At 33.8% G+C, this 25,259-nt stretch overlaps 1 protein-coding gene across 1 annotated transcript in view; it reads right to left on the bottom strand.

The window, feature by feature from the left end:
- Positions 1 to 301: 301 nt before the first annotated feature.
- Positions 302 to 25,259, bottom strand: part of LOC149232699 (serine carboxypeptidase-like 35) — a 49,425-nt gene continuing 24,467 nt past the window's right edge. The window contains exons 3-13 of the mRNA XM_089381976.1: positions 18,916 to 18,968; positions 13,307 to 13,474; positions 13,069 to 13,176; positions 7,411 to 7,506; positions 7,222 to 7,314; positions 1,746 to 1,834; positions 1,406 to 1,645; positions 1,135 to 1,271; positions 829 to 924; positions 547 to 652; positions 302 to 454 (exon numbers count right to left, since the gene is read on the bottom strand). Coding sequence (XP_089238102.1) covers positions 302 to 454; positions 547 to 652; positions 829 to 924; positions 1,135 to 1,271; positions 1,406 to 1,645; positions 1,746 to 1,834; positions 7,222 to 7,314; positions 7,411 to 7,506; positions 13,069 to 13,176; positions 13,307 to 13,474; positions 18,916 to 18,968 — 1,339 coding nt within the window. The remainder of the gene's footprint in view (positions 455 to 546; positions 653 to 828; positions 925 to 1,134; positions 1,272 to 1,405; positions 1,646 to 1,745; positions 1,835 to 7,221; positions 7,315 to 7,410; positions 7,507 to 13,068; positions 13,177 to 13,306; positions 13,475 to 18,915; positions 18,969 to 25,259) is intronic.

The raw sequence follows: 25,259 nt of genomic DNA, 5'->3' as shown, positions 1-25,259 counted from the left end.
AGGCAACATAGATGCTATAGATTTGACAAATAAAAGTTATGCTGCATCCTGTATCGAACGCTAGAGTTCAAACCGAAGTACTCAAAAGAAAGACATAAGGTTGTAGAATTTCAAAAGTTTTTGTGAACGAACATTGAACATTTTCCTTTTGGCGCTGTAATTATTGTTATCATTAAGAAGCGCAAGGCAAGGAAAGCCTTTTATTCTATTCTCTGGGATTTTATCATATTGTCCCTACATAAAACGAGAAATTGTGACCACAAAGCAAGTAGAAGCAAACCCCTCGTGTGGGTTTCGCTATTTATGGTTCACTTGATTTGGGTAGAGGCGAATCACTGAGGAAATGCTTGAACACTGCGAGAGCAGGTTCAGGAGTGAACATTGGCACCTGATGTCCTGCTCCTCGGACCGTGAGAAACCTAAGCCCCTCATACCCAATGGTCCATCCTCCCACCTGTGGTCAGTCATCTTAACCACAGTTAAAATCCGTGCAAGATATATTGCAGGCAAATTAGAGTTTCGCAGAAGGGTGGGCCTTGTATTTACCTGCTGGCTGTTATACCAAGCACTCCATTCTTCTTTTATCTTAAGCCCAAGGGCATTTAAGCTGTACCGTGTTGAAGTTACAGGAACACGCCCGTCGGTGTCACCACTGCAAAAGATTTATTCAAATCGAATGGTCAATATCTTAGAGGAGTAATGTTTAGTTACACAGCTCTATTGGAATTTCTTTTTGAGACACAAAATTTATTTCGCTGACCATTTTAGAATTGCTCTTTTGCCAGTTAATTTTAGAAATGCTTAAGCTACAGAAAGTTCAATACATACCTATACACCCATATTCTTAAACCAGCCTTGATAAGCTTCCGGAAAATAGGCAGAATAGAGGAAGCAGAGTCATTCCAGTTTTGGAAAACTACGTCACTGTATATGTATGAAGAAAATTCCATTAGAATGAAAGTTATAATGATGATAATAATAATAACAAGTATATGAAGAACACTAGCATATAAAGTAATTACTGTTTAATATTAGATTTATATAATATAATTATATCGTTTTTGAAAATATAGTGTATTACTTTATTTATATATTTAAAATTGTTTTTATTAGAAACGACAATTCTATTGTTACCTGCAGAGTGCCCACGGGTAGGGAATTTGGGTTGTATTTGCATGCAAAGCTTTCTGCACATCAGCTCTGTTGAAATATACGCCTACATATACTTCGCCGCAGGGATCATAACCATAAGGTAACTTAGGCCACAGCGCCTATGTTGAAGAAAATCACCATGCATGCATGCATATAATTAGATGAGAAGTGGCAATGAATTAAGTGAAGCATGAACAATGAAGGACCTTCATCCTTATCACAGAAATGTAATGAAAAGCCGTGTGTTACCTACATGTTTTGGAAGGAAATTTGAGGATTGCTGCTGCAAACAGACAGACGTGTACAAATCGTAAATATTGATATCGGCGTACGCTGCAGACAATCCATTATCGCACAATGTCTGGTTGCCAGTCTTTGAATTGCACGAGTTCTTTAGGCTGTGGTAATCTTCGTCTGAAATAACTGCGTGACTCCATGCATAGTCTACCATACCATTGGTGTCATGATCATTATCTATCACTGCATTTCCTACCTTCAATACCGAGTTACAGGAAATTTTCATCGGAGAATTAGTTGAAGAGATTGATCGCGAAGAAAAACAATGTTGAAAGTCTTAAAGCTGAGATGTTTACCATGAAGCCTTTGAGATTAATGACGTTGTCCTTGTTTGTGCAGTTGTTGCGATCAAATATCACCTCTGCAAGCTGCGGGACAAAATGTCCTGATACAGAATCACAATGCCAGAAAATCAATCTTATTAGCTAACTTTCAAACTCATCATGTAATTGTTATATTCAATATTTATATACTTGGAACTCTTTTCAAATAAATTAAAGTTGAGATCATTGATGCTCTTTGCATTGTGAGATATATATGGTAATGCTGGAAGATATTTTACCAAAATTAAAAATATTAAAATTAATGTGTATTTATATATGAGATTTTTTTATTTAATAATATGGAAATTTAGGTGGTATTTTTATTAAAGTTAAAAAGTAATTTTACATAAATTATTGGTTGGTTTTTAGGTTGTTTGATTTTTTCTTATAAATAATATGTTTAGTCATAGTTATGTTTTTAATAAGGAAAGATTTTCTTAATTAGGAAAGGTAATAGGGAATATATCTTTTAATCTTCACATTGTAGGTTATAAATTATTTTGATGTATTTTATTTCACATTTATATAAGATAATAGGAGTAATGAGAGTCCAAAGGTGAATATTTTTTATCCAGCATTTAAAAGATTTGTTTTTTTAGGATTATTTTCGAGCTTATGATAAGTTTCCAATTCTCTATATATCATTTTCTCAATGTTATAATTCTACTTGAGTTTGCTGGAGATATGGATTCCAAGATATTTGTATGAAAGAACATATTTATGTTGTTATTTTCATATATGAAAGTATCATATATGATCATTTTGATTTTAATCATGATGAATTTCTTCTTTTTTTTTAGTATTAATAGCCATATTTGTTCTAGAGAAAAATAAAACAACACGGAAAAAATTAAGGTTGAAAGTTTAAAAACATGGGAAAATCTTGCTAATCCCTAATATTCTATTATAAAATGTTTAGCAAGTGAAATTATTTAAATTTATAATGATTTTATATACACTCTCTAAATTATTTTTGGCTATTTTTAAAGTAAAACAATTTTATCCTATAATATTTTGGGTATCATTTTTAGAAAAAATGTAAATTAGTGAATTTTTTTTGGAAAAAGCATGGAAAATCAGCTCAAGTGAATATTAGACCCTAAAATTTTCCCTGGATAACAATATAGTCATGACTGATAAAATCCCAAAAAAGGTAGGGGATAATGGGCACATTTTCTTGACTCCAATATTGCATTTACTTTCTTTCTACCAATTCTATGTGTTACTAAACACTTAACATTGTCATACAACCTAGTCACAACAACCCTCAATTGTACAATGACCATTATCTCTTCCACCAACTTCCATATTTTTTTCCTATGAACAATGCCAAAAGCTTTACTTAAGTCAATGAAACAACATAAGAGATTGAAATACTATTATTAGGACATTCCTTTGTGATGAATCTAAGACTAACAAGGTGGTCTATATTCAAATGACATCTCCTAAACCTAGCTTGGCCTTTAACTCTTTTACCATGGCTTTGTAGCCATAGGCTAATCTTCTTTTCCAAAATAATTTTATACCACTTGGCTAAAATGTAGCTAACCATAATGGTCCTATAATTGGATGGAATTATTTTATCTCCACCTTTAAACAGAGGCACAATGAGGAGTTGCATCCACAACTTAGAGAAGTATTGCTTCAATGGGAAATTGAAGAGCTTGTACATGTGAGGGGTGAGGACAAGTCTCTCATTTTATAATTAGATTTTTATAGCCTTCAATCTTCTCATATTTCCTATTAGATAGCTACATAACCTCAAAATGAATGTCTTCTAGCTAAATATAACATTCTTTATAGGGCATTCAAATTGGTATTGTTAGAGTTAGACACTTCATAAAGGTTTTTGACATAGAAATTGCAGTTTTTGAAGTGAATTAGAATATTTTATTTAATTTTAATAATTGCAATTTTCCTTTCAAATTTTTTAAAATTAAAAATAACTACTCTTATTATTTATATAATATTTTTCCTTTTCATTTTTAATAAAAAGATTTATAACTTTATCTTATTAAAATTTAAAAATATATTAAGAAAATCCCTAAATGTTTTATTATTATGATATTTTACAGGATTGATAATTTGATATAATACGTTCATAAAGAACTTAATTTTAGGTAGAGGAGGAATGGCCTGTTGTAGAGTTTTATGAACTACAACAGGTCATTCCTCCTCTACCTAAAACTATCCTCACCTGTATGGATTCATTATTTAAGAACTTAATTGCTTCCTCGGTCCATTTCACTACACTATCTTTTTTGAGCATGTTTGTGATTTCCCTTAAATGTTTTGCAAAATTAAACACAAAGCGACGTAAAAAATTCATCTTACCATTGAATGATTGGATTTCTTTCTTACTTCATGGAAAATCAATCTTTTGAATGACTTCCACTAGAGTTAATTGGGGTTAGAAGTGATAATAAGGATGGGAAATGGTCAAGGAAATAAAATAATTACCATTTTAAAAAGATTTATTATACATAAATAACTATATATATAATATTTATGATAAACATTTCTCAGAACTCCATTATATAAGTAATGTTGGCTTTTGTAAATTAAATAATGAAATTTAATTTAATAACTGTCATTTTCAAATGCATGCCCTGAAGTCCACCATAGGTATTATGCTTCAAGCTCACGCCTTGTGTGTCCATCACGCTGCTTCAATTTCTCTGGTCTATCCATCATGATCCTCTAATTTTTCTAATCCATAATTATCCATCATTATCGTTTTTTCAAACCCACCCGTGCTCACCTCTCAAAGGCTATGTTGGTAAAGAGTTTGATTACACGAGTTGAGAAACCATTTGGTCGCAGGCGCGTCCAAGTCGGCTGACTAATGAAAATAGGTGACAGGTCCATGCATGTCGCAAGGCCATGGACACTATCGAACTCCACCCTCTTATTAAGCCGCAGTTATCCAGTTTTAATTTGAATATTTTTAATGTAATATAAAAAAGAAAAATGGAAAAGATTTAGGTGAAAATTATTCAATACTAAAATTTAACAATACATTTGGGTTATTTTATTTAATTTTTATTTTAAAATATTTATAAATTTTAATACTTTTGAATAATATAATTATTTTTTAAATACAATTTATTTATTACAGACCCAAAATCATTGTAAACTTTTTTCCTAAAACCTCTTTTAATTTTCAAACTCCACAGTTAAGCATGCTTGAGCCAAATGTGATTTGGGATGGGTGACCTCCCGGGAAGTCCTGGTTACGGGGTGCAAGCCCCGGAAGTGATGATTGACGCTATGTGATTCATTTCACCAGTTTCAATCCCACTTCTTCACCCCTGTGAGCATCACCTGATGCAATGAGTGCTAAGTGGACTATTCAAAAATCATGATCAGTTACGACTACCTCTCATGGAAATGGTCATAGATGAATGATTTACCTAACGCAGTTGAATCACAAAACTAATATCTAATATAATGCACTGCAAAAACCCCCCAATACTTAAATTCAAAAGAGTGAAGGGATCTCTACTTGAATGGTTCATGAGGCACAATACTTGCTAAGGTTTTGCAAATCGGGTAGCAAGCTAAGTGGGCTTGATTGTGTGGAAAAATCCATAGTTAAGCACGCTTGAGCCAGAGGCGATTTGAGATGGGTGACCTCCCTGGAAGTCCTAGTTACTGGGTGTAAGCCCCGGAAGTGATGATTGACGCTATGTGATTCATTTCATTAGTTTCAATCCCACTTCTTCACCCCTGCAAGCATCACCTGATTCAATGAGTGCTGTTTTTGAGAAATCAGTCAGTACGACTGCCTCTCATGGAAATGGTCATAGATGAGGCACAATACTTGCTAAGGTTTTGCAAATGGGGTAGCAAGCTAAGTGTGCTTGATTGTGGGGAAAACTCCACAGTTAAGTGCGCTTCAACTAGAGGCGATTTGGGATGGGTGACCTCCCGGGAAGTCCTGGTTACCGGGTGCAAGCCCCAGAAGTGTTACGACCAATTACGACTACCTCTCATGGACATGGTCATAGTGCTAAATGGACTATTCAAAAATCATGAGAAATGAGTCAGTGACAACCAATTACGACTACCTCTCATGGAAATGGTCTATAGATGAATGACTTACTTAACGCAGTTGAATCCCAAAAATGATATCTAAAATTTAAATAACTTAAATTAACTTTGAAAAATATAATAACCTTATAAATACGATTTAATTTGCACAAAACATCCACCATAATATTTTTCTCTCGAATGCTACTGCGTTGGAATATTATACTTGTAAACAAAAAAATCCGTGTGGGTGGAGAATATTATTTCCCTAAAATTTAAATAACTTAAAATAGCTTTGAAAAATATAATAACCTTATAAATACAATTTAATTTGCACAAAACATCCACAATAACCTTTTTTTTGTCTCCAATGCTACCACGTTGGAATTTTATACTTGTAAACGAACAAATCCGTGTGGGTGGAGAATATTCTTTCCTTCTAAGGCCTTTTACCATGAATTCCGTATTGGAATTTTATACTTGTAAACGAACAAATCCGTGTGGGTGGAGAATATTCTTTTCTTCTAAGGCCTTTTACCATGAATTACACTATTTAATCAACCAAAAGTTTATATATTTTATCCAAACAAATATTTATTGGATAACACTTATATAATTTATTTATTTAACAAGATGTTTATATATCTTATTTATATCTAACTTATCACATTTTCCTTCAAACATAGATTTATACAATTTCGTTCTATAACATAAATTGTTCATATTTGTTTTTTTAGTACAATTTTTCTTTTCTACTAAATGTTTCTAGATTATTTTTTGGATGCGGTCATCATTATTATATTTTGTATTTATTTTTATTTATCATATATATATATATATATATATCTTTTATATTTATTTTTAGTTATCATTTAAATATTATATATTTTTATATTAAAAATATATTTACCAATGGATTTTGTCCAATACTAGTGCATCAATATTATTTGTTTCTAGTTATTGTTGTTTTTTCCAGATCACTCTAGTTGTTAGAGGTACTATTTCTGATCCACACCACTCTACTTGTTAGAGGTATGATTCCTAGTCCTAGGTCATTAGCAGTGTTGTAGGACTCCTCAATAACACTTTGTTTGCCCATTCATGTATGTCTTTGACGCTAACTTAACTATACTTAAACTAACCAAAAGTATTTACAATGTAGCCCTTATTCAAATGTGTCAATTATTTTATACCTTTCAAAATTCAATAACTAAACAAAAAATACTAAATATACAATCTTATTATTATTTAATTAATATTTAGCTAATATTTTATTATTTAAACTCACTTATACACACTCTCACATCTCCTCTCCTCAATGTTAAACTAATAAATCTATATTAACACATTAAAATATAAATATACGAAAATTTATAATTCAAATTCTCTTCAAGAAAAAAGTCGTATGCCAAATTACCTCCGTAACTCTCTCCTGTGATGTAAAACTCTCGAGACTTGTACGCTGGAAACCTTTCCAACCAATTTAGCAAAAACACGTAATTGTCCTCCGCTGCAAGTTCAAGTCGAGTATACACGTACTATGCTTATCACCTACGACTCAAAATCTTCATGTGAAATGAAAGCAGCATGAACGCTCAAATGTTACCTGTAATTGTGTCCCCGAGATTCTTCAATTCGGAGGATGTATTTGTATACGAAAACCCAACTCCAACAGGTGACTCCAAGAATAACATGTTTGCCTCTGAAGAATACCATATCCAAAAACGTGTAAGGCTTTCGACCAATTCACACGTCTCGCATTTTAATATGTTCTTTTAATTCTTATATTTCAATGCAGGAAAGTGTTTGCAAACTTAAAGTTAGAGTGTATCAGGGTGTAAGTTCATATATATTATTATTTAGAGAAAATTGGGTTATAAAAATAATTTATCTGTGAGACTTTTGCCAAGTATTTTAAAATCAATCTATATTATTTTATAATTAAATGAAAAGGAATTTTAAAGTAAGAACAAAACTCCAAACTAATCCTGAATCAACAAAGGAATAATAACAACTAGATATCAAATACGCCTGCCCTTCGAATCATTTTAAAATCATGTTTTAAAACCAAAAAAATTGTTTCCACGCAGCAATAGTAGCCAACAGATATCAAATAACCTTCCGTTCTTGTAAGACTTGCATCTGCCCGTTAGGTAGAAAGTTCATATGCTAAAACCCAATTACAATGTAACCATTTTAGTTATTATTTCAACAGGGTCTTTAATCAATGTTGATATTAATGATTTTCAATATAATAATATTAATAATAAAATATAAAATTTATAATAAAATCAAACCTTTAAAATAAAGCGAAAGAAAATTTAATTTTTTTAAACTTTTATAATAAAGTTTCAGTTAATAAAGCTATTTAAAACTTTTATAATCATGTTTTTAGGTAATAAAGCTATAAATAAATATATATTGTGAATAGTGATACAAAAAAATCTTAATAAAATTAAAATTAATAGTTAATTATAGAAAAAAATAATTATATTAAAATTATTTATTAAATATTAGAATTTAAAAAAAAATTAAGATAGATTGATGTTAACTTCATATTTATTTATAAAAAGAAATTTTTTTTTTTTTAAAGTACAATTTTTTCTAATTTAAAAGAAATTTTGACTTCAAATTTTTTATTTTTTTATACATAATAAATTTAAATTTAATATAGCCCTAACTAAAAGGAAAAAGAGGTAGTACATTCGTAAAAGACAAGAGAATCTCTTACACCTCTCTAAGGTAGCTGCTAAGAAATTTTGGAGGCAGATTCTGACTAGGAAAAGTAAAGATAATAATAAAATTGCTTTACACGATTGGAATTCCTATCTTAAAAAGCTTTATGAATCTCCAAATGTCATGGATAACTTTGAAACCCTGCCCACAACGAAAGTAGTTTTCTCTCTAGAAAACATTGATTTTGGGGTTAAACGCCTCGCTAATGGGAAAGCTAAGTACATTGAAGGTTACCAGGCAGAAATCTTAAAAATTGGAGGCATGTCCTCATCCCCCACATCCACAAGCTTTTCAATCAAGTAGTCAAGCAAGGGTTCCCTAAACTATGGACTGATAGCCTCATTATCCCTATTTTTAAAAGTGGGGATACAAATAACCCCTCTAATTATCAGACAATTATGATCAGCCCTCTCTTAGCCAAGTTATATGGTAGTATTTTGGAAAAGAAGTTGAGCATATGGCTTGAAAGTGAGGTAAGCGGGCTAAAGGCCAAGCGGGTTTTAGAAGGCATCACTCAACAACAGACCACCTCGTTACGCTTCGGATCATTGTGGATGAATGTCGTAATGATAAATCCAATCCCTTTTGTTGCTTCGTGGACTTTAGAAAGGCTTTCGATATGGTTCCTAGAAACAACCTTTGGAAAAGATTAGAAAAGTTAAAGGTTCCTTTCGAGTTGAGAGCTGCTGCTATAAGGTTATACGAGAATGTAATTGCCAAGTTAAAGAGCAATGAGGGTTGGTCAAAGGATATTAAGTGTAATATCGGAGTTAAACAAGGTTGCCCCCTCTCCCCTACCCTATTTGGCATTTACATTGACAAGCTCGAAGATTATTTAGAGGAAGCAGGATGTGCTAGCACGATCTTAGCTAGGATAGTCGTCATCCTTCTTCTCTATGCTGACGATATCGTTCTCCTTGCAAGGTGTCCATCTGATCTTGATAAGAAACTTAGGCTTCTTAAGGATTTTTGCTCTACCATGGGTATGACTGTTAACACTAACAAAACAAAAGTTATGATCATCAAATCCAAGAAGGACACCTACGCTAATTTTATGTATGAAAATAATAACTTGGGGGAAGTGTATTCTTACAACTACCTAGGAATTGATATTCATCACAAGCTCAATTGGAACTATAGCATTGAGAAACAGATTAATGGGGGGTGGAAAGCTTACTTTGGTCTTGAAAATAATTGTAAAACGACAAACCTTGTAATGTGGGATAAAAAGAAGTTCCTCTTTGAAACTTTAGTCACTCATGTTATCTTATATGGATGTGAGGTTTGGGGTTGCAGCATCTCTAGAGAATCCTGGAGAAAGATTGAGCAAATCCAGAAGTTCTTTATAATGTATAACCTGAAAATTAAAAGCAATATACCCTATCCTATTATCCTTATAGAAGTAGGTATTTCTCCCTACCGAGAGCCTAGCTATGACTAGGCTTCTGTTATACAAGCACAAGCTCAATAACATAGGAGATCACAGACTTCCTAAGCTAGCTTTAAATTCCAGCCAAAACCACGTAAGGCTGAAATGGGGATGGTATAAAGACACGAGGGCCTAGTTAAACCATTGGGAGATCAATGAGAATGATGCATTGCAAAACATTAATAACATTAAAAATATTGTTACTTCTAAGTTCAAAGAAAAAATGTGGTGTGAGAAAGATTTAGAAGCTAAAAGAAAATTAAGTTATTATAAGAAGGTCATCAACCCCACCTTATAATATCAAAAGTATCTCTCTGTTTTAACTAGCTCAAAGAAGAAAATTAATATAGCGAAGATTAGAACGAACTCTCGTGAGCTCCATAGTGAAACAAGTCGTTGGGCAGTTCCTAAAACACCATGGATGGAAAGGATCTGCCATCTTTGTGAGAATAGGAACATCGAGGATGAAAACCACTTCCTCTTAGAGTCCCCCACGTACAACCACATTAGATCTTAGTTTCATAATCTTTGTCGCAACACTGACCTCCCTAGCCTTTTACGATGTCAAAATTATAGTGAGCTTGGGAGGCTTCTCTCCAAGCTTTTTGAGCATAAGAATAAAATCTTAAATCAAACTAAATAACTTGTTTCTTTAGGTCCGATAGACCAAAGTTTGGTCTCAGCTGACATTAACCGTCGTCATCATCATCATCATCATCATCATCATATAGATATATATCTAGATAATATTTTTAAATTTATGTTAAATAAAAAAATGAATTATACATATATATATATATATATATATATATATATATATATAAGTGTAGATAATGAGATATTTTATTTATAAATAATATTGAAGTATGTTATTGGTTATTAATATATTTTTAGATATCATGTTTCAATTCCATATTTAACAGAGAAGAAATTACACATTTTCTTCATATCTTATCTTTTATGTAATAAATTAATATAGTTATCTCTTAATTGCACATATATTAGTAATATCATGAATTAAAAGTGATCAAATCTATGAAGATGAAATCCTTTCTTATATTTAGCACTCTAAAAAGGGATTCAATGTCGAAGCATTATTTTGTATATATAAATAAGTAGATAAATGATCAATATTGAAAAATTTTACCCAAAAAAACATATTTAAATATTTTATTTAATATTTATATTCGATTTTTTTTATTATATATATTTGTATATGTTTAAATGTCTATGTATCAACTCCATATTAAAAAAACTATCTACCAAAAATATCATACTTAAAAGTGTCACTATATCAGATATGAATTAGATATAAGAATTTTTTAACTAATTATAGAAATAAATGAGATAGAGATCAAATTAATTTTAAAATATTTTAATTATAATTAACATTAAAATTTTGTTAATATTTTTTAAATAATTTGTCTCATCTTTATATTAAACATTTGTGAAATTACGCATTATAATTAACATTAAATTTTATTAACATTCTTAAAATAGTTTTTCTCAACTTGGTATTTATATTAGAAAAAAAAAAAAAGTATATTTGTTAAATAAAGATTATATATATATATATATATATGATGAGGATGATTAACGTCCACTAAGACTAATGTGGTCTATGGGGCTTCAAGAAAAGAGAGTCTAATTGTATTCTTCAAAATCTTGTTTCTGTGATCAAGCAATAGGGAAAGAAGCATTCAAAGATCACTATAGTTGGGCTCGCTTAATAAGTCAAGAAGATTGGAGGTGTGGCTAGTGATAGGGAATTGAGAGTGGATGTGTGAAAGAGCCAGATAGTCTAAAGGAAGTGATTTTCATCATCCACCTTCTGGGTTGCTTAATAAGTCAAGAAGATTAGAGGTGTGGCTGGTGATAGGGAATTGAGAGTGGATGTGTGAAAGAGTCGGACAATCTAAAAGCAAGTGATTATCATCTTCCACCTTCTTAGTATGACAAATCTAACAATTTCTATAGTCCCAGGGAGTCTTGGGAGTAAACATCCTTTCGGTCTCACTCGGAAGCTCTAAAGCTCATGAGAGTTAGTTTTAATCCTAGCATTTTCTTCTTAGTGCTAGTCAACATAAAGAGATAATTGTGGTTATCAAGGGTGGGGTTGATCACCTCCTTATTCTTCTTAGTGCTAGTCAACATAGAGAGATAATTCTAGTTATCAAGGGTGGGGTTGATCACCTCCTTATAGTACCTTAGCTTCCTTTTACCCTCCAGCTCCTTAGCATCGCACATCTTGGAGGTAATAGTATATTTGTTATTGTCCTTGCTTCCCATGATGATATCCTCTTTAATCCCACAAAGGTTGAGCCAAGACTGCTTCTGATGCCACTTAATCCCCTAAAGGTTGAGCCAAAACTGAGCATCCTCATGCCATCCTCTCTTGAGGCACAGGTGGGGATTTTGACTAAATTAGAAGCAATTTTTGGGATCCTCTTGGATTCCATATTGTCAAGCTTTTTCCTATACATCAGCTATCAAAATATAGTGGCACTTTCAATGGGGAACAGGGCAACTTCGATCACGAGGATAGGATTGAGAATCTTTCCCTTGATTTTGAGGTTATAGGTTAGGTTATGAATTGCTTTTAGATCATCTCAATCTTTCTTTACAACTCTCTAGATACACTGCAGCCCCAAACTTCACATTTTTATATATATAGATATATAAAATTTTAACTACTTTATATTTAAAATTTTTTATTTGTAAATATTAAATTTTTATTTATTTATTAATATTTTTATATAATAACAAAAGAATGAGGTATCTTCCTATGAAATAATATCCTAATAAATACACACCATCACACCATCTTTTATATGTTTTGTAAGAAAAATAAAGTATATATTAAATATTAACTATCATCTTTCTTTCAATATAAAAGCTTTAAAAAAAGGTAATAATAAAAAAATGATTTGCTATGTGAAAAGTGTTACTATGCTGGGCTGCTGCTATAACAAAGTCTCATTCAGAAATTGCTTGGAAGCACGCATGCAAGTTATAACCAGCACTCTGGTCAGTAGCGTAAGGCCGAAAGTTAAGTCCCTGACCAGTACTGTAAGTAATTGGAAGAGAAGGATAAATAACCTTTATTCCAAGAATACTCGTTTAGGCGAAGCTGCGATGTATTCTTCTCTACCAAAAATGGCCCCAATTCCAGTGCCTCTCCGCCCCCGACTGATGAACAGCCTGGTCCTGAATTTCAATGTTATATATACAACACAGGCCGTTACTTCGTGACTATTCTTACTATGTTGCCATTAACACACGAGCAAAATGCATTATATATCTCTATCTATATATATAAAAAGAGTTATTAATATACCTCCAGTGAGCCAGAGAACAAGAGGCTTTTGCGACGCGTTTTGAGTGGCTTCAAAGAACCAATAAAACAGTGCCCTGCCTCTCTCTTGGTTGACGGTCACATATCCCGCATATTGAGCGAAATCCACCGGCGGCTGCCCAGGAAGATTAACAACTCTGTCGGCTTCTGCTTGTCCGCCATTATTGCCCGCACACTGCCAGAACAGCAAAGCCAGAGCCAAAATGCATACCCATTGACGGGAAGACGAATAAGAAACGACCAGCGCCATGACTGCAACAAACCAAAAAACTGCGAGGCAGATGGGAGTGAGAAGGGATGGGAAGTGAGGCTTATTTATAACGCAAGGGAAACCAGATCCGGATACGGGGGTGACCGTTACAGCAACGTCAGATCCACAGTGCCCACTCGTTGCCCATGGAACTTTTACGAGTAGGTTCAGATAACCCACTCAGTCACAATCCCTCGAGAAACGCTGTCAATAGTGATATTTTGCCTGCTATTTAGACTTAATATAATGTATGTATATATATATATATATATATATATATATATATATCATAATCTTATCCTATTATATTATATGATAGGTTTAATTTTGGGTTAAACATTCAAAAATAATTATATATATTTTTTTGTATTTCCATTATGGTAAATTGAATTTTATATCTATATATGTCTATGTTTTTTAAATATATATGGATATAATTTATGTATTAATATATATATATATATATATCTATATATATATATATATATATATATATTTATTTTATTATTTTATAAATATTGAAATATTTTATTTATAATTGATATTAAAATGTTTTTTATTATAATTTTTTTAGTGTGATGCATTAATTAGATGTTAAATATTAAATGAATTATTATTTATTTTGTTACTTTTAAAATTATTATTTAGGAGTGTTACAATAATAGATTTAATTTTTTTTAATGTTTTATCTTATTTAAAAAAGCTTTGGACGTTGTTTTCAGAATAAACTTGCGAAATAGACTGAAACAAATAATAGTTTCTTTTAAGTTGAAGGTTGTGATAAGATTGAGTGAGAATGTTATTGTCAAGTTTAAGATTATTGAGAGTTGGTTAGAAGAATCAAGCAGAGGTATTCCTCGTTCCCTACCCATTTTGTCATATACATTGATCAAGTAGAAGAGTGTCAACATGATGAAGGTTGTGTTGATCTCACTCTCATTGGTATAGTGATAACTCTTCTCCTTTATGTTGATGATATTGTTCTTTCGCTGAGGACTATTTATGACCTTGGTAAGAAACTAAAATTCCTCCTAGATGTGTGTTCTAAGATGGATATCACTATTAGTATCAAGTAAACAAAATCATGATAATCAAATCCAAAAAGACCATATATGATATTTTCAATATGATAAAAACAACATGGAGGATGTTCCTTCATGCAAATATTTTATAATTATAATAAATGAGAAGCTCCAGTGGAATTATAGTATTGGAAAAAAGATAAATGGAAGATGGAAAGCTCATTATGGGCTTGAAAAAAATTGTAGGTCAACAGAAATTTCCATATAAGATATATATAAACTCTTGTTATTTTATATGGATGTGAGGTTTGGAGTTGTACTATCTCCAAAGATTCATGGAGAAAAATAGAACATATCTACAAGTATTTTATAACATACAATGTCAAGATTAAAGGAATTACACCCTATCTTGTCCTCATCACTAAAGCAAGTCTTTCCCTCTCGAAAACATAGGTATGATTAGGTATTTTTATGTATAAGAAGAAGGTAAACTACATGGAAGACAAGAGATTTCCTAAAATTACTTCTATCTCTAGTTGAAACCACCACCACCTTTAGGGCAAATAGACATCACATAAGGATGCTTAGTCTTGGCTAGATCATTGGGGAATAAAGGATGAGCTAATTTTACATCATAAGATAATATTAAAAATATTTAACGTAAAAATTTAAGGAGAATTGTGGGGTGATAAAAGTTGGGAAGGAAAAGAGCTAACTAACTTAAATCTCAAAAATAAAAAATAAGAAGAAAATAAACATTGCTAAAATAACAACAAATATTCATGGGCTTCATGGCCAATTCCAAATACACTATGCAATGAATGGAGTGTGTCCCCATTGTGACAATAAGACGGTTAAAGATGAAAATCTCTTTCTCATAAATTGTCTAACTTTTATACTCACATTAAATCTAAATTTTAAAATATATTTCCCACCACTAATCTTCTTAACATTTTAACACGCTAAAATTATGGTGATCATGAAACACTTCTCTCATAACATAAAAGCAAAATGTAAAAAAATCCTCAACAATTTCATACCTTTTGAAAATCCAATTTAATCTTAATAAAACTTAATCATTATCATAAAACAACTATTAATAAATAAATAAATTTTAATATTTAATTAATCTCTATATAATTTAAATAAAAATAATTTATTTAATTAACATTTTATTCATATTTCTTTCGGTAACATATACCTATCTCCGTGGTTAAAAAACAAATCTGAGCACAATCGTACTTTTTATTTTCTAAATTACGATAAACAACATTAAACATTTGGATTCAAGTGTATAATTTAATTCGTCGATTCCCATATTAAATTATTTGACTTATTTGTAATTTACAAAAACAAATCTGAGCACAATAATACTTCTTATTTTTTATTTTCTAAATTACGATAAACGACTTTAAACATTTGGATTCGACTGTATAATTTAATTCGTCGATTCCCTTGTTAAATTTATTTGACTTATTTGTAATTTAGAATATAATATAGTATTTTCATTCATTAAATTATCTTTCCTTTCACGAAATGTTTTGCTTGCTATTACCTTTTCTTTATTAGGGCCCCCCTATGTTTGACTTGGAACCGCATTTTTCATGAAATTAAATTAAGTCCACTTTTGAACTCTTTTTTTTTATGAAATTATCATATTATAGGTCCAGTCTATTTCGAATTCGGACAGATAAATTTGAATTATTTTGTTAACTTTGAACTTACGTTATTAATTTTGTTTAATAAGGCGTTAGTTAAAGGAAGCGAATGCCACCTAGAATATTCGAGTATAATATCACGTAAGATGTATTCCAATATAAAACTTCGCGAATTATTCGGAATATTCGAGGATAATCATGATGTAATCATGATGGCCTGCATATAATATAGAGCTTTCAGAACCATACGCCACATATAGCTGGGGATATTCCAGGATAACCAAACACCTAACCAATTCTTTGCTGAGGAATATGATGATGGCCTGCATATAATTTATTATGATAAGGATATATGATATATGATGGTTTACATATAATTTTATATTAAAATTTTATAATGTAAGGATATATTAGGATGGTGGTGTGTATATAAATTTTATAATAAAATATTACATTTATTTACGTAAAATTATTAATGCATTTTTAATTATTATTAAATATTAGATTTAATATTTTATTAAAAAATAAAAATATTTGAAAGGTTTAAAAATATGAAAATTTATTATCAATTTATTATTAGTTTTTTGGCTTATTTTTAATATATAATTGAATAAATTTATAATTAAAATTTAAGTTAATTAAAATAATTTACTATTTAATCTAATCTAAATTTTGATTTTAATTTACTTTCAAAACACAAAATAAAATAAAATAAATAAATTACTAACTTATTAACTTATTTCTTCATCTATATATAAGCTTTCCTTTTTTTGCTACTATACACCATTTTCTCTAAATCATCCAAGCAATTAAAATCTCACCTTCACCTTTATATCTTTCAAATCTCACCCTCACCTTTATATCTTTCAACATTTTATTTTACCAAAACTTCTTCTATTTTTGCTACTATACATAATCTTCGCTAAATCATAAGAGATTAGAATCCCACCCTCACCTTTATACCTTTCAATCTTTTTTTTTTTTGCTACTATACATCATCTTCTCTAAATCATAAGAGATTAGAATCTCACCTTCACCTTTATATCTTTGAACGTTTTATTTTACCAAAACTTTCTTGTTTTGCTCAACAATCCATCAAACCTATTAAGATTTTCATAGATTCTCTTTATTTTTTTTAAATTCATATAATATTTTGGTTTCATGTGCCCTTTGCTATTCTTCCCTCATAGAGCATGAAAGGGAGATTAATAATCCCATCACTAATTGTTTATATTTAACTAAGCTTTCCTACATATATTTAAAAAGGTAAAACTGAAAGTAATATTTTATTTATAAGATTGATAAAAGATGAAATAATTTTATAATTTACATTAATTAAAAATATATTGGATGATAGATCAATTGGTGATTGAAGTGTGAAATCTATGAAAACTAAAAGATCCAAGGTTTAAATCCCCTCTGTTATGGATAGACTTCTAAGTCTAAGTGGTCCTCACAGAGAAAAAATGAAAGTCCTAGGAAGTTCTTGGAAATAGCCCCATTGCAAAGGTTGTCTCATTTTGAATCTACTCCAACTTGAATGGGCAAAAATGGACTTAGGATGCAGAAGTTATCACCAAAAGAAGATGCCATATGTTCTTTAGAAAAAGAGGAAAAATCCTCTAAAATGGGCAAAAACCCTTATAAAGGGAAATCGCATTGGACCAGGGAAAAAGAGCGGACATAAGCGGAAAGGGGAGAAACCACCGATCACCGATCCCCAACATATTGGGCTAGAGGCAGACACATATGTGATATTGGGACCCTAGATCTGGCGATTACGATCATGCGATATGACGATCGCTGATGATCAGATCTGTGAATCGGCATCGGCGATGTACCGAACCCCTAGGCTGTATGCAATGCGATATGCGATAGTGATCGCGATGGCAATCTCAGCCATCGGATAGCGAGAGGGATGGATGGCCAAGATTAAATCGGATCGACGATTGCTAGACCCGACAGATTTCATAAGTGTAGTTTATAAAATTTGAAATCTGGAAAAAGGGATTTTCCTGTGTATTTACGCATTTCCGGTATATAACCAGAATACAAAGGAAAACGCTCGAAAGCGATAAAACTGGACCCGAAGGGGAAATAAAGGCGTGATCTATACAATTTGAGTTCCGTAAAGGTGGATTTCGGGCGGGCCTCAAGCGGAAAATGGTTTTGGGCTCGCTCCGCCCGATCCCATACAATTAATGACACATGGCTGGCGAAGCAGAGAGGAAGACCACCTTTTTGGGCGGGTAACCTCCGTACTCCTAAGCCGCCCGAAATTGCATGATGACCGTTGGATCGAAGAACACCCAGACCAATAGTGGAGATTGCGACAATAGTCAAAGGCGGACCTGAGGTGATTTTAGGGCGATTGCAATAACATTTATAAGTCTGATAAAGTGGATATTGTTGGGTTTTTGAAGGTTTTCTCGTGTATTTGGAATTTGGCCCATATGCTTAAGTAATGCGATATTACGCCTAATGGCAGATCCGATAGGGTTATAGGGGCAATTTAATGGATTTTCAGGTCCAGAAATACACGTCCGATAGTGTATTTTCTAGAAATCTCTGTGTAAGGAAATTTTCTCAGTTTTCGGGTTTTTGCCTATGAAATGGTCCTGATTCCTCCTGTAGCAGCTCCTAATCATCATTCCAAGCTACAAGCAGGCATTTTGGCAGACGATGAGGCGTTTGAAAGCCACAGAGCCGCAGAGCTAGATGGAAGTCAAACAGATAGCACAGAGAAGCCATAGAGCTGCAAGGAAACACCTGGGGAAGCTGAAAAGCCGGGAAAATGCCTCAAAGGAGCCTAAAGAGCTCAATTGAGGGGGAGCTGAATGCTGAAAGCAGTTGCAGAGCCGAGAGAGCAGTCGAGGGAGTCACTTGGAGGTCAAGTGAAAAGCCAGAGAGCTGCAGAGAACCAAAGAAGCCAAAGCCGAAGAGCTAGAGCCAAAGCCAAGAGCAAGAGCCAAGAGCCAGAGCTAGAGCTAAGAGCCGAGAGCAAGAAACCGAGAGCTTCAAGATCCAGGGACAAAATGGTGTCTAAACCCATTGTTTCTATGTAAAATAGTGGAGTTGAGCCAAGAGCTTGTAAAAGGACTTTGCCATAATCCCAGAGAGCCTAGTTGAGTTGACTAGAGCTCACGGAGACATAGCCCAAGAGTTTGGGTGAACTCCTAATGAAATTGTTGTCTTATGTGTTGTTCCGTTGCTGCATTGTTTTCTGTTATATATATATATGTTGTATCAACATAAATAACATAATTTTAAAGCACATAAATAGTTAAAATAAACATAAGCATACACCTTGTTTTCAGGCACATATTTAATTTTGCATTGGTTAATCAAAAGCACTTGGGAATAAATAAGCTTTGGAAGTGGGAGAGGTTCTTGTAAGTTAGACAAGAAGCCTAAGTGCCCCATTTACAGATCAGGTGGTATCGGAGCTTGAGATTGATTGACCTCACCTTCAAAAGAAGGTTATATCAGGATGCTTGATTGATAGGGCAAAGATTGCTTGTCTGAAAGGTGTTTGGGCAGTCAAGGATTGATTGTCTGATTGATTGTATGCTCGTTGCAGACTGACTATTTTCTGAGTTTGCAGAGGTGAAGGGAAGCTATTGATAGCTCAGTCCAGGAAGGATAAGAAGGAAGAAGGGCTAAAGGCATTCTTCTATTCCAAAGGACCTCAAAGCAATCCTTGAAGCACAAGAGGTTTGTTGCAAAAGGTTGCTTAATGAAGCACTTTATTAATCTTGTTTGAATTTCTTTTGTTCATTGGTATAATGACAACTTCTACAAATGAATCCTCAAATTCCTCCTTCATCACAAGACTCTATGATGGAGACTTGAAGCAAGACTTGTTCATCATGATGGACAAGGTGAGAGAAATGTATGAGGATGGAAGGAAGAGCATCATACTTAGAGAGCAGTTGAATTCCCTGAAGGAAGAGAAGCAGTTGCTTTCTGACGAACTGCAGGAAATGGAGAGGTAACTTCATATTGCAAATATGAACATGAAAAGGATGCATGAGTTGGAGTCACAGCTCTTTGTTGCCAAAGTAGCCTTGGTCAAGTATCAGCTTGAAGAAGAGGTAAACCATTCTAGTTTGTCTTCAAATTCCTCTAAGAATGCTTATATTGGTTCTTTTAAAAAACATACCAAAGGCATAGGTTCCAAATTAATGTCCAACATGGGCTATGAAGGAAAAGACTTGGGTAGACATGCACAAGGTATTGTTGAGCCAATAATAATTGAGGAAAGGCCTAAGTATTTGGGTCTTGGCTATGGACAAGCTTATGGAGAAAGTTCCAAAGTTTCCATGAAGTTTATTGAAACAGTCCCAAGAAGGGCTTTCATTTCATGTTCTCCACCTCAAGAGCGTGAAGATTGTATTTAGTAGGAATGCAATAGCTTGAAACATCACTTGCAGGATGCAGGTGTTCAGAAGAACACACTTGAACCAGAGAGTTGTGGAAACCCTAACTGCCTTGAAGAGATTGATGGTGTTCCAAAGGGAGCCACTTCTTCATTTGCTTCACCTCCTCATGAAAGCATTAAAGGTGAAAGAGGTAGGTATAAATCTGGTTCTAATCACATCCCTTTTGATTTTGCAAAGCATGGTAAATTTCCACATAAGCATGGGAAAAGAATTGCATGTTCCTTTTGTGGTTTGAATAACCATCATGTTTCTAGATGTTGGAAGAGAATGGCCACATACAGGAAACTTTTGAAGGAGAAGAAGCAGAAAGCCAAAGGTCCATTGGACAAGGCAAATCATGCTGTCAAGAGGATGCACATGTGTTGCAATTACTGCCATAAGCAAGGGCATCTTGCTGAAAGGTGTTGGAATCTGAATCCAATAATGCTTCCACAAAAGCTTAAGAAATTGGAAAGAGAAGATGGCAGAAATGGAAAGGAAGATTCCATGAATGATGTGTCTCAGGATCACTCACATGTTGATACTGATGTGCAGACAAAGGAAAGACCTTTGAACTGGATTGGTAAGAAATGGTTAGAGCTCTTTTCCAATTAAGGATTGCATGTCTATTGATGCATCTATTTTGATTTTTTGTTGATGAGATGCAAGTTGCAGGTTTCTACCAAGATGGTGAATGGAAAAAGGTTGAGTAGGAGACTCACTTTGTTGCTGCAACATTATATGTCATTTCAACTTCGAAAGTACATTGTGCTTAAGAAAAAGTTGAAGGATGAAATGCATGCTTAAGCATTATTTGCATGAACACAGGGATGTTGATGTTTTCCTTGTATTTGAACATGTATGTGTAATTAACTTGAAGGGTTGATTTCTTTGATCTAAACATGCATGTAATGTTGACTTGAGGAGAAGTTTACTTGGTGTCCAAGATGGACATAACGATGAAGTGTTTCATCTTTTGAAAAGAGTCCTAATGGTATTTTTCTACATGCTTGACTTGAAGGGTCATTTGTTTTAAAGGCATGTTTTGTGGGCTTTTTGTTTAGTCCATCATTTGTATACAGATGTAAGACATGGAGGTGTTCACAAGATGTGAAATCTATTTCTTTTGTTGAAGTAAGAGTTTAGTCCATCTAGTTATTGTCTGTATTCCTATTGTTGTTAACAGTTGTTGTTGATAGCTTGCCAAACAGGTACAAATGAAAGTTTTGTGGAGCAGGTGTACTTCAAATTTTTTTGAGCCACCTTGGATCATTGATCAAGGCAAAGAAGTTCAAACCACCTTCTATGACCAGTTCAACAGAAGTTCTGTAGGAAGGCAAGGAGGAAGACAATTCTTCCTAGGAAGACCAACCCATCCAAGAAGGGAAGTGGTCAAAAAACTTTGGTTCAGAGGCACTATGCAAGGCAAGTGTAGCGAGTCTAAAAGAAGAGGGTGAGTCACTCTCATTTACTGTTTAGACCAGTATATTAGTCTTTTGGAGACCAAAAGTTATTTTAGTTGGAAGGTGTGCTCCAAAATGGATTTTGGATAGACTCCTAAGTCTAAGTGTTCCTCACAGAGGAAAAATGAAAGTCCAAGGAAGTTCCTGTAAATAGCCCCATTGCAGAGATCATCTCATTCTGAATCTATTGCAACTTGAATGGGCAAAAATGAACTTAGGATGCAGAAGTTATCACTAAAAGAAGATGCCCTATGTTCTTTAGAAAAAGAGGAAAAATCCTCTAAAATGGGAAAAAACCCTTATAAAGGGAAAATGCATCAAGCCAGGGAAAAAGAGCGGACATAAGTGGAAAGGGGAGAAACCCCCGATCGTCGATCCCTGACATATCGGGCCAGAGGCAGACACATATGCAATATCGGGTCCCTGGATCTGGGTATTATGATCATGCGATGCATCGATCGCCAATGATCAGATCGGCGAATCGGCATCAGCGATGTACATAACCCCTGGGCTGTATGTGGCGCGATATGTGATAGCGATTGTGACGGGCAATCTCAGCTATCAGATCGCGAGAGGGATGGATGGCCAGGATTAAATCGGATCGGTGATTGCCGGACCCGATGGATTTCATAACCATAGTTTATAAAAATTGAAATCCAGAAAAAATGATTTTCTTGTGTATTTACGCATTTCCACTATATAACCAGAATACAAAGGAAAGTGCCCGAAAGCGATAAAAATGGACTCGAAGGAGAAATAAAGGTGCGATCTATATAAATTGAGTTCCGTAAATGCGGATTTCAAGTGGGCCTCAAGCAGAAAATGGTTTTGGGCTTGCTTTGCGTGATCCCATACAATGAATGACACATGGTTGGCAGAGGAGAGAGGAAAACCGCCTTTTCGGGTAGGTAACCTCCGTACTCCTAAGCCGCCCGAAATTGCATGATGACTGTTGGATCGGAGAACACCTAGATCGACAGTGGAGATTCCGACAGCAGCCAAAGGTGGACCTGAGGCGATTTTAGGGCGACTGGGATAACATTTTGAAGTCCGATAAAGTGGATTTTGTCAGGTTTTTGAAAGTTTTCCTGTGTATTTGTAATTTAGCCCATATGCTTAAGCGATGCGATATTATGCCTAATGGTGGACCTAATAGGGTTATAGGGGCGATTTAATGGATTTTTAGGTCTGGAAATACACGTCCAATAGTGTATTTTCCGGAAATCTCTGTGTAAGGCAATTTTCTTTTTTGCCTATGAAACGGCCCCGATTCCTCCTGTAACATCTCCTAATCATCATTCCAAGCTACAAGCAGGTGTTTTGGAAGATGATGAGGCGTTTAAAAGCCACAGAGCTGCAGAGCTAGATGGCCAGTCGAATAGACAACACAAAGAAGCCACAGAGCCGCAGGGGAATGATTGAACGTAGGGAAATGGCTGGGAAAGCCGAAAAGCTGGGAAAATGCCTCAAAGGAGCGCAGAGAGCTCAATTGAGGGGGAGCTGAATGCTGAAAGCAGTTGAAAAGCCGAGAGAGAAGCCGAGGAAGTCACTTGGAGGTCAAGTGGAAATCCAGAGATCTGAAGAGAGCCAAAGAAGCTAGAGCCGAAGAGCTAGAGCCAGAGCCAAGAGCCAGAGCCAGAGCCAAGAGCTGAGAGCAAGAAAGCTCATAGCTTCAAGATCGAGGGATAAATGGTGTCTAAACCCATTGTTTCTATGTAAAATAGTAGAGTTGAGCCAGGAGCTTGTAAAAGAACTTTGCCATAATCCCAAAGAGCCTAGTTGAGTTGATTATAGCTCATAGAGACGTAGCCCAAGAGTTTTGGGTGAACTCATAATTGAATTGTAGTCTTATGTGTTGTTCCATTGCTACATTGTTTACTGTTATATATATATATATGTATATATCTATATATATATATATATATATATATATATATATATATATGTTGTATCAAGATAAATAACAGAATTTTAAAGCACATAAATAGTTAAAATAAACATAATCGTACACCTTTTTTTAAGCACATATTTAATTCCGCATTGGTTAATCAAAAGGAATTGGGAATAAATAAGCTTTGGAAGTGGGAGAGGTTCTTGTAAGTTAGACAAGAAGTCTAAGTGCCCCATTTACAGATCAGTTACGACTCAGTTTACAGAGAGGAGGATAGGTCGTAGACCCCCTTAAGTTTACTAGTAGCTACATGTTAGGTAGGCTCTTGGGTTCCTTTGGGAGCATAGTAGAAACAACAGGTGGGGTGATATCTGTTCCTTCACCTCATGCAATCAATGAGAGAGGCACGAATATCACCTCCCACATTATAGCTTACTGGGGCCAAAGTTTTTGGATCCTAGCTATTCATGGTTGATGATGATAATGGATGGTTGTAGTGGTGTGTGATTTATAATGTATCTCTTCCTTGGTTGCTTTTACTCCTCTACTCTCACGATTCAGTCTCTTGGTGGCTCTCCACATTGGGGTCATAACTTCATTTAACAATTGCATTATAATAATCTATTTTTTCTTGGGGGAGGGACTAGGCCCTCCTATATTAGTCTCCCCATTCTCGCCTCCAGCTATAAATCCTCACTTAACAATTCTCCCCGCTCTCCTATCCACTTCCCTAATTCCATTATAGGGAGCGTGCTACATTGCAAGTAAAATGCTAGAGGAGCTAAGGGTGGCCCTTTAGCACAAATATGAGCTTACTCTTCTGCCTGACTATATCATATGAAAACTCCTTCTAGGGAGTAGGAGGAAATTAGAAATCTTGAGGAGGAAATTAGAATTCTTGAAGAGCAAATCATAAATTACAAAGAATGCCACTTAGATTCTAAGATACTATATTCAATTGTTAATTGGGTGCCTGATACTAGGCATACCAAAGGCCAGGAGAATTGGTATTTGTATACCATCAACTTTTACTAGAAGAATAAATCCTTACTAGGCAAAGTCCTCCTTTAGATGAATGAAGCCAAAGAAGATATTTTATTGCAACAAGATGAAACTAAGATGGAGCACAGTGGGATGGGAAATTCCATAGCTTGTATTGAAGCCTCCCTCTCATGAGGAAAGGGACCAGTACCTTTGGACATCCTTGCATATTCTGTGTCGAATGAGGTT

This window comes from Pinus tabuliformis, chromosome J (genome assembly GCF_031772625.1).
Source record: "Pinus tabuliformis cultivar Carrire ecotype Pingquan chromosome J, CPIR1, whole genome shotgun sequence".
Classification (NCBI taxonomy): Eukaryota; Viridiplantae; Streptophyta; class Pinopsida; order Pinales; family Pinaceae; genus Pinus; species Pinus tabuliformis.
This window is presented reverse-complemented; position numbering and strand designations above follow the sequence as displayed.